The 10,383-nt window shown below is 42.1% G+C and overlaps 2 gene segments (V, D, J or C); both read right to left on the minus strand.

Annotated features, from left to right (window-relative positions):
- Window positions 1-4,491: 4,491 nt before the first annotated feature.
- Window positions 4,492-5,245, minus strand: LOC110490543. The segment is given in 2 exon segments: window positions 4,492-4,963; window positions 5,091-5,245. Coding segments are annotated over 2 exon segments (408 nt in total).
- A 4,170-nt stretch (window positions 5,246-9,415) lies between these two features.
- On the minus strand, window positions 9,416-10,135 carry LOC118942911. The segment is given in 2 exon segments: window positions 9,416-9,884; window positions 10,012-10,135. Coding segments are annotated over 2 exon segments (408 nt in total).
- Window positions 10,136-10,383: the final 248 nt, after the last annotated feature.

Consider the following 10,383-nt stretch of genomic DNA (forward strand, 5'->3'; position numbering starts at 1 on the left):
CCTAGAGAGGAACCAGGCAATGAGGGGTGGCCAGTCCTCTTCTGGCTGTGCCGGGTGGAGATTATAACAGAACATGGCCAAGATGTTGAAATGTTCATAAATTACCAGCATGGTCAAATAATAATAATCCCAGTAGTTGTCGAGGGTGCAACAAGTCAGCACCTCAGGAGTAAATGTCTGTTGGTTTTCAAAGCCGATCATTAAGAGTATCTTTACCGCTCCTGCTGTCTCTAGAGAGTTGAAAACAGCAGGTCTGGGACAGGTAGCATGTCCGGTGAACAGGTCAGGGTTCCATAGCCGCAGCAGAACAGTTGAAACTGGAGCAGCAACACGGCCAGGTGGACTGGGGACATCAAGGGGTCATCAGGCCAGGTAGTCCTGAGGCATGGTCCTAGGGCTCAGGTCCTCCGAGAGAGAAAGAGAATTAAAGAGAGCATACTTCAATTCACACAGGACACTGGATAAGACAGGAGAAGTATTCCAGATATAAAAGACTGACCCCAACCCCCCGACACAAACTACTGCAGCATAAATACAGGAGGCTGAGACAGGAGGAGTCAGGAGACACTGTGGCCCCATCCGATGATACCCCCGGACAGGGCCAAACAGGCAGGATATAACCCCACCCACTTTGCCAAAGCACAGCGCCCACACCACTAGAGGGATGTCTTCAACCACCAACTTACCATCCTGAGACAAGGCCGAGTATAGCCCACAAATATCTCCGCCACGGCGGGGGGGTGCCAGCCCAGACAGGAGATCACGTCAGTGACTCAACCCACTCAAGTGACACACCCCTCCTAGGGACGGCATGGAAGAGCACCAGTAAGCCAGTGACTCAGCCCCCTGTAATAGGGTTAGAGGCAGAGAATCCCAGTGGAGAGAGGGGAACCGGCCAGGCAGAAACAGCAAGGGCGGTTCGTTGCTCCAGAGCCTTTCCGTTCACCTTCAGACTCCTGGGCACTCAATCATACGACCTACTGAAGAGATGAGTCTTCAGTAAAGACTTAAAGGTTGAGACCGAGTCTGCATCTCTCACACGGGCAGGCAGACCATTCCATAAAAATGGAGCTCTTTCGGAGAAAGCCCTGCCTCCATCTGTTTGCTTAGAAATTCTAGGGACAATTAGGAGGCCTGTGTCTTGTGACCGTAGCGTACGTGTAGGTATGTACGGCAGGACCAAATCGGAAAGATAGGTAGGCGCAAGCCCATGTAATGCTTTGTAGGTTAGCAGTAAAACCTTGAAATCAGCCCTTGCCTTAACAGGAAGCCAGTGTAGAGAGGCTAGCACTGGAGTAATATCACATTTTTCCCACAACTCCAACTGATAACACAGCCACAAAGTAAAAATTCCATAGACAAATTAGCTTTTTGGTCTTAAATTTAAGGTGAGGTTTGTCAGAATAATTACTTTATTTCTGTGTTAAGTAGTGACGACCCAGTTTCACTCTCTGAAATACCATAGACTGGGACAGATGTGGAGAGAGAGGTTGGGCTGGTTTTAACTTCTATAGTTGATTGGCTTTGATATTTTTTCTATGATAACTCCTACCCTAACTCATGGAATTGTTCTAAAATAGTAATAACATGGTCCAAAAAGCAATTTCATTCTCTATTTTAGGACACCTGGGGCATCAGTGTAAAAATTGTGTGGCGCAATCATTGGATTAAGACAGATCGATTGGAATTAGGATGACGTTTTTCTAATGTCTGAGCCCCACATCTTGTTCCTGATTGACATATCCGGCAGTCTGTAACCTGCTCATAACAATTAATAATTCTAAATGATCAGATTAATTTTTATCACACCATTTGAGGAATTTTAGTGGGCTGAAATGTTTGTAATGTTGATTTAAAATGTGATGATTTAATATTTTGACTTCCGTGGGGTTACTTATGTACGTACACTGAACAAAAATATAAATGCAACATATAAAGTGTGGGTCCCATGTTTCATGAGCTGAAATAAAAGATTCCAAAATTGTCCATAATTATGCACAAATAGCTAATTTATCTTAAATTTTGTGCACAAATGTATTTACATCCCTTTTAGTGAGCATTTCTCCTTTACCAAGATAATCCATCCACCTGACAGGTGTGGCATATCAAGAAGATAACTAAACAGCATGATTATTATACAGGTGCACCTTGTGCTGGGGAAAATAAAAGGCCACTCTAAAATGTGTAGTTTGTCACACAATACAATGCCACAGATGTATCAAGTTGTGAGGGAGCGTGCAACTGGCATGCTGACTGCAGGAATGTCCACCAGAGCTGTTGCCAGAGAATGTAATGTTCAACGTCGTTTCAGAGAATTTGGCAGTACGTCCAACCAGCCTCACAACCGCAGACCACGTGTATGGCATTGTGTGGGCGAGCAGTTTGCTGATGTCAACTTTGGTAATGGAGTGCCCCATGGTGGCCGTGGGGTGATGGTATGGGCAGGCATAAGCTCTGGAATGGTCTGCATTCTCGCCAGACATGTCACGCATTGAGAATGTTTGGGATGCTCTGGATCAACATGTACAACAGCATGTTCCAGTTCCCGTTTCATCTCCATCTCTACATTCAAAGACTAAATCATGGACACTTTTTCTGACGCTTGTGGCTGATTCGTGTGACACATTGTTGTATCTACCTTTTTGCTCTTTGTGCTGTTGTCTGTGCCTAACAATGTTTGTACCATGCTTGTGCTGCTACCATGTTGTGCTGCTGCCATGTGTTGCTACTGTGTTGTTGTCATGTTGTGTTGCTACCATGCTGTTTTGTCATTTGTTAGTGCCATGCTGTATTGTCTTAGGTCTCTCTTTATGTAGTGTTGTGGTGTCTCTCCTGTCATGGTGTGTTTTGTCTTATATTTTTCTTTTTAATTCCAGCCCCTGCAGGAGGCCTTTTGCTTCTTGGTAGCCTGTCATTTTAAATAAGAATTTGCTGTTAACTGACTTGCCTAGTTAAATAAAAATATCCAGCAAATTCGCACAGCATTTGAAGAGGATTGGGACAACATTCCACAGGCCACAATCAACAGCCTGATCAACTCTATGCGAAGAGGATGTCGCACTGCATGAGGCATCTTTTCTGCTACTCTCATGTTTTCAAACATAATTGAAAGGGCATCTGATCCAACAAATACTCTGCAATCATTTCTACAACTGAATGAGCCTGTTATAATGTAGCTCCAATACCAGTGAGAATAATTAGTGATATTAGATAATGAACCTCTAAGATCTGCTCTCAGAACTCACACTGCTAAACAACTACTTTCCATAACATATAACATAACACATAACATATGTTTCATTCCCAATATGGCGACAGTGCTGCCATGTGTTGCTACAGTGTTGTCATGTTGTGTTGCTACCATAACATATGTATTTATGTTTCATTCCCAATATGGCGACAGTGCTGCTCTATTCTGGGACAAGCAGAACCATCCTGCCCTGTCTATGTAATTCTCAGTTTCACTCACACAGCTACCAGTCAAGCAGTTGAACAGTTTCGCTGAGTGAAATACCCTGGACTGGGCCAGATGTGAGGGAGTGGACTGGTTTAACATCTATGGTGGATTCACCATGTAATTAATGACAGATTAAACAGATATTATACTTTATGATAACAGTGTGTAGTGTATGTCTCTACATAATGTGTCATGTTTGAGCCCAGCATCATGTCTCATTCACAGATCTAACAGCTCATGAAAAGAGTTAATACATGCTAGATGATCACATCAATAACTGGTTGTGAAGTGCATGTAGGGAATTGGTTTGGGGGGCTGATACTTTTCCTCTTACTTCTGTACATCTTACTCTACTATGGACTGGTATTGTCTTCCAAAACTACAAATAACTTTTATATACACTTTCAGTTCATGACCAATATAACAAGTTGTAACCATGATGATGATAATAATGACGATGATGATGATGACGATGTTGGAGAACACTGCTGGTTTGACAGTTCAGAGCGACTGTCTGTCCAACATGAACAGATTTCACTGTAGGAGTCTGAGTCACAGTGTACTGTACACTGGATTCTGAAACAAAGAGTGAAAAAAAATTGTACACTTCACCAGGAATAAATAGCACATTCTCAACAAAATTTCAGTTTACTCATTGCTTACTTTTTAGCATAAAAACATATGACTATCAATTGTTTTACCCTTCATGTAGAATACAAAAATCCAGATGAATATGGTGATAGAAGTCATGGTTGTTGTGGGTTCTGTTGTCTTGAAGGACAGGGGGCGGGGGTACTGTCACGAATCCCGCCGAAGATGGTGCCTCTTCCTGTTCGGGCGGCGCTCGGCGGTCGTCGTCGCCGGCCTACTAGCTGCCACCGATCCCCTTTTCTGTTTCATTTAGTGTTGTCTGATTAGTTGCACCTGGTTCTTGTTAACGTTGTGGTTTTGGGCTATTTAAACCCGGTAGGCCCGCCGCCTTTTGTGCGGGCTTTTTTTTTGTTAATTGGTGTGTGTGATTTCTGTGGACGTTATTTTTTTTTTTCCCGAACCGTTTCGTCCTGTCATTGTACTGGACCATCTCCTCCCCTCATCACCTGCAGAAGGTCCCAGCTGTATCAGTACTGTCACTGTGCAGTCTGACTGAGGGAGGTTTTTGTATGGCTCTATATCACTGTGTGAACACGTTTTTACTATTGATGTAGTGGTAACTCTGACAGTAGTAATCTCCTGCATCTTCAGTCTGGACTCCACTGATGGTCAGAGTGAAGTCACTCCCAGATCCACTGCCACTGAATCTAGATGGAGTCCCAGACTGAAGGGTTTTAGCCCAGTATATTAGGAGTTTAGGAGCTCCTCCAGGTTTCTGTTGATACCAGTGCAAATAGTGTCCATTGCTGTTACTGTATACAGCACTGCTGGTCTTACAGCTGAGACTGACTGAGTGACCCACTGAAACAGCTTTCACTGCAGGAGTCTGGGTCACTGTGACCTGGCCTCTGGACTCTGAAACAGATGGCATGTATAATTAGCATTACATTATTTGTTCATACAGCATATTCACTAAAACAGTAATAAGGTTATATAGCCTAATATTGCAATTTTCCAGAAAATGTTCTGTAAAATATATTACCTTGGAGATAGAGGGCAAGTATCCAGATGAAGATGGTGATAAAAGTCATGGTTGTTGTGGGTTCTGTTGTCATGAAGGACAGCTCTCAGTCATGAAGTGTTAAACTCACAGGGATATAAACACTACCAGAGCACTGAAGCATGTGCTGGCTATGCAAAGTGTTCTATGTGGAAGTAGTCCAACATGTAAATAGTCTTCTTGGACAGTCAGAATGATGTGATGTAGAAACATGATAGCTTTGTAATCACAGAATTGTTTTTATGTCATAAGTGCTGAATGGGGACTAATACATGATTATTATTATAGACATCGACAAATGGAGCATATTGTTATTACTGTCATTTGACAAGATATAGCAGATTCTATGTCTCCCTCCATTGATCAGGGACAGGAACTGCAGTCTGTGTCTGGACTGTGTGATGCTGCTGACTGACTCTGATCTAAAGGGGAGATCTCCAGAGCTCTGACGTCTACAGACTCCTGTTTCACCTGCTGCTCTCTGGAACTACCACAGTGGTGTGAGGGAGGATGTCTGGGTAATGTTCAGGGGCTTTATTGTATCTGTTTGAATCATCTTGATTAAATTATAGCTATTCAAAACACAGGTCATCTTTAGGGGTTTGGATCAATGCACATCATCTCTATTCAGATTGGGTGATAGTTTTCCTTGAGTTAGTCAACAGAGTCAACATGTAGTTAATGGTCAGAAGAAACATTCAGTGATGAGTTATGATCTACGGTCTTCTACAAATAGCTCTAGTTTGACTCTATTGTTGTTCAGCTCTACTACACACTGCGTCATTGTCAAATATGTGATCACTGTCTAATGAAGGCAGCACATTTCATACACATTTTGATTAAAAGGGCACCTAACCTAAGATCTGATCTCAGAGATCACACTGCTAAACAGTACATTTCCATAACTTATTTATTTCAAATGTTTATTTACTAATATGATTTTATTAAATCGTTTCTGCTTTGGTTTTTAACCATGTGTGGTCTACACTGTAGCTTCCCTGGGTTTTCTCTACCTTCAACCCCCTGGGGACAGAATGAACATCTGGTGCCAGTGCTGCTCTATTCTGGGACAAGCAGAACCACCCAACCCTGCCTATGCAAATCTCAGTTTCACTCCCACAACTCCAACTGATAACACAGCCATAAAGTCAAAATTGCCTAGACAATGAGCTTTTTGTTCTTAAATTTAAGGTTGGGTTAGGTGGGGTTTTTCAGAATTATGACTTTGTTGCTGTGTTAGGTAGTGACGACCCAGTTTCACTCTCTGAAATACCCTAGACTGGGACAGATGTGGAGAGAGGGGTTGGGCTGGTATAAACCTCTATAGTTGTTTGGCTTCTGATATTTTTTATATGATAACTACTACCCTAACTCATGGAATTGTTCTAAAATAGTAATAACATGGTCCAAAAAGCAATTTCATTCTCTATTTTAGGACACCTGGGGCATCAGTGTAAAAATTATGTGGCGCATTCATTGGATTAAGACAGAACGATTGCAATTAGGATGACTTTTTTCTAATGTCTGAGCCCCACATCTTGTTCCTGATTGACAGATCCGGCAGTCTGTAAACTGCTCATAACAATTAATAATTCTAAATGATCAGATTCATTTTTATCACACCATATGAGGACTTTTAGTGGGCTGAAATGTTTGTAATGTTGATTTAAAATGTGATGATTTAATATTTTGACTTCCGTGGGGTTACTTATGTACGTACACTGAACAAAAATATAAATGCAACATGTAAAGTGTGGGTCCCATGTTTCATGAGCTGAAATAAAAGATCCCAGAAATTGTCCATAAATATGCACAACTAGCTAATTTCTCTTAAATTTTGTGCACAAATGTATTTACATTCCTGTTAGTGAGCATTTCTCCTGTACCAAGATAATCCATCCACCTGACAGGTGTGGCATATCAAGAAGATAACTAAACAGCATGATTATTATACAGGTGCACCTTGTGCTGGGGAAAATAAAAGGCCACTCTAAAATGTGTAGTTTGTCACACAATACAATGCCACAGATGTATCAAGTTGTGAGGGAGCGTGCAACTGGCATGCTGACTGCAGGAATGTCCACCAGAGCTGTTGCCAGAGAATGTAATGTTCAACGTCGTTTCAGAGAATTTGGCAGTACGTCCAACCAGCCTCACAACCGCAGACCACGTGTATGGCATTGTGTGGGCGAGCAGTTTGCTGATGTCAACTTTGGTAATGGAGTGCCCCATGGTGGCCGTGGGGTGATGGTATGGGCAGGCATAAGCTCTGGAATGGTCTGCATTCTCGGCAGACATGTCACGCATTGAGAATGTTTGGGATGCTCTGGATCAACATGTACAACAGCGTGTTCCAGTTCCCGTTTCATCTCCATCTCTACATTCAAAGACTAAATCATGGACACTTTTTCTGACGCTTGTGGCTGATTCGTGTGACATATTGTTGTATCTACCTTTTTGCTCTTTGTGCTGTTGTCTGTGCCTAACAATGTTTGTACCATGCTTGTGCTGCTACCATGTTGTGCTGCTGCCATGTGTTGCTACTGTGTTGTTGTCATGTTGTGTTGCTACCATGCTGTTTTGTCATTTGTTAGTGCCATGCTGTATTGTCTTAGGTCTCTCTTTATGTAGTGTTGTGGTGTCTCTCCTGTCATGGTGTGTTTTGTCTTATATTTTTCTTTTTAATTCCAGCCCCTGCAGGAGGCCTTTTGCTTCTTGGTAGCCTGTCATTTTAAATAAGAATTTGCTGTTAACTGACTTGCCTAGTTAAATAAAAATATCCAGCAAATTCGCACAGCATTTGAAGAGGATTGGGACAACATTCCACAGGCCACAATCAACAGCCTGATCAACTCTATGCGAAGAGGATGTCGCACTGCATGAGGCATCTTTTCTGCTACTCTCATGTTTTCAAACATAATTGAAAGGGCATCTGATCCAACAAATACTCTGAAATCATTTCTACAACTGAATGAGCCTGTTATAATGTAGCTCCAATACCAGTGAGAATATTTAGTGATATTAGATAATGAACCTCTAAGATCTGCTCTCAGAACTCACACTGCTAAACAACTACTTTCCATAACATATAACATAACACATAACATATGTTTCATTCCCAATATGGCGACAGTGCTGCCATGTGTTGCTACAGTGTTGTCATGTTGTGTTGCTACCATAACATATGTATTTATGTTTCATTCCCAATATGGCGACAGTGCTGCTCTATTCTGGGACAAGCAGAACCATCCTGCCCTGTCTATGTAAATCTCAGTTTCACTCACACAGCTACCAGTCAAGCAGTTGAACAGTTTCGCTAAGTGAAATACCCTGGACTGGGCCAGATGTGAGTGAGTGGACTGGTTTAACATCTATGGTGGATTCACCATGTAATTAATGACAGATTAAACAGATATTATACTTTATGATAACAGTGTGTAGTGTATGTCTCTACATAATGTGTCATGTTTGAGCCCAGCATCATGTCTCATTCACAGATCTAACAGCTCATGAAAAGAGTTAATACATGCTAGATGATCACATCAATAACTGGTTGTGAAGTGCATGTAGGGAATTGGTTTGGGGGGCTGATACTTTTCCTCTTACTTCTGTACATCTTACTCTACTATGGACTGGTATTGTCTTCCAAAACTACAAAAAACTTTTATATACACTTTCAGTTCATGACCAATATAACAAGTTGTAACCATGATGATGATAATAATGACGATGATGATGATGACGACGTTGGAGAACACTGCTGGTTTGACAGTTCAGAGCGACTGTCTGTCCAACATGAACAGATTTCACTGTAGGAGTCTGAGTCACAGTGTACTGTCCACTGGATTCTGAAACAAAGAGAGAAAAAAAATTGTACATCACCAGGAATAAATAGCACATTCTCAACAAAATGTCAGTTTACTCATTGCTTACTTTTTAGCATAAAAACATATAACTATCAATTGTTTTACCCTTCATGTAGAATACAAAAATCCAGATGAATATGGTGATAGAAGTCATGGTTGTTGTGGGTTCTGTTGTCTTGAAGGACAGGGGGCGGGGGTACTGTCACGAATCCCGCCGAAGATGGTGCCTCTTCCTGTTCGGGCGGCGCTCGGCGGTCGTCGTCGCCGGCCTACTAGCTGCCACCGATCCCCTTTTCTGTTTCATTTAGTGTTGTCTGATTAGTTGCACCTGGTTCTTGTTTAGGTTTAGGTTTTGGGCTATTTAAACCCGGTAGGCCCGCCGCCTTTTGTGCGGGCTTTTTTTTTGTTAATTGGTGTGTGTGATTTCTGTGGACGTTATTATTTTTTTTCCCGAACCGTTTCGTCCTGTCATTGTACTGGACCATCTCCTCCCCTCATCACCTGCAGAAGGTCCCAGCTGTATCAGTACAGTCACTGTACAGTCTGACTGAGGGAGGTTTTTGTACGGCTCTGTATCACTGTGTGAACACCCAGACACTGTTGGGGTAGTGTAAACTCTGACAGTAGTAATCTCCTGTATCTTCAGCCTGGACTCCACTGATGGTCAGAGTGAAGTCACTCCCAGATCCACTGCCACTGAATCTAGATGGAGTCCCAGACTGAAGGGTTTTAGCCCAGTATATTAGGAGTTTAGGAGCTCCTCCAGGTTTCTGTTGATACCAGTGCAAATAGTGTCCATTGCTGTTACTGTGTACAGCACTGCTGGTCTTACAGCTGAGACTGACTGAGTGACCCACTGAAACAGCTTTCACTGCAGGAGTCTGGGTCACTGTGACCTGGCCTCTGGACTCTGAAACAGATGGCATGTATAATTAGCATTACATTATTTGTTCATACAGCATATTCACTAAAACAGTAATAAGGTTATATAGCCTAATATTGCAATTTTCCAGAAAATGTTCTGTAAAATATATTACCTTGGAGACAGAGGGCAAGTATCCAGATGAAGATGGTGATAAAAGTCATGGTTGTTGTGGGTTCTGTTGTCATGAAGGACAGCTCTCAGTCATGAAGTGTTAAACTCACAGGGATATAAACACTACCAGAGCACTGAAGCATGTGCTGGCTATGCAAAGTGTTCTATGTGGAAGTAGTCCAACATGTAAATAGTCTTCTTGGACAGTCAGAATGATGTGATGTAGAAACATGATAGCTTTGTAATCACAGAATTGTTTTTATGTCATAAGTGCTGAATGGGGACTAATACATGATTATTATTATAGACATCGACAAATGGAGCATATTGTTATTACTGTCATTCGACAAGATATAGCAGATTCTATGTCTCC

Source organism: Oncorhynchus mykiss, chromosome 21 (genome assembly GCF_013265735.2).
Source record: "Oncorhynchus mykiss isolate Arlee chromosome 21, USDA_OmykA_1.1, whole genome shotgun sequence".
Lineage (NCBI taxonomy): Eukaryota > Metazoa > Chordata > Actinopteri > Salmoniformes > Salmonidae > Oncorhynchus > Oncorhynchus mykiss.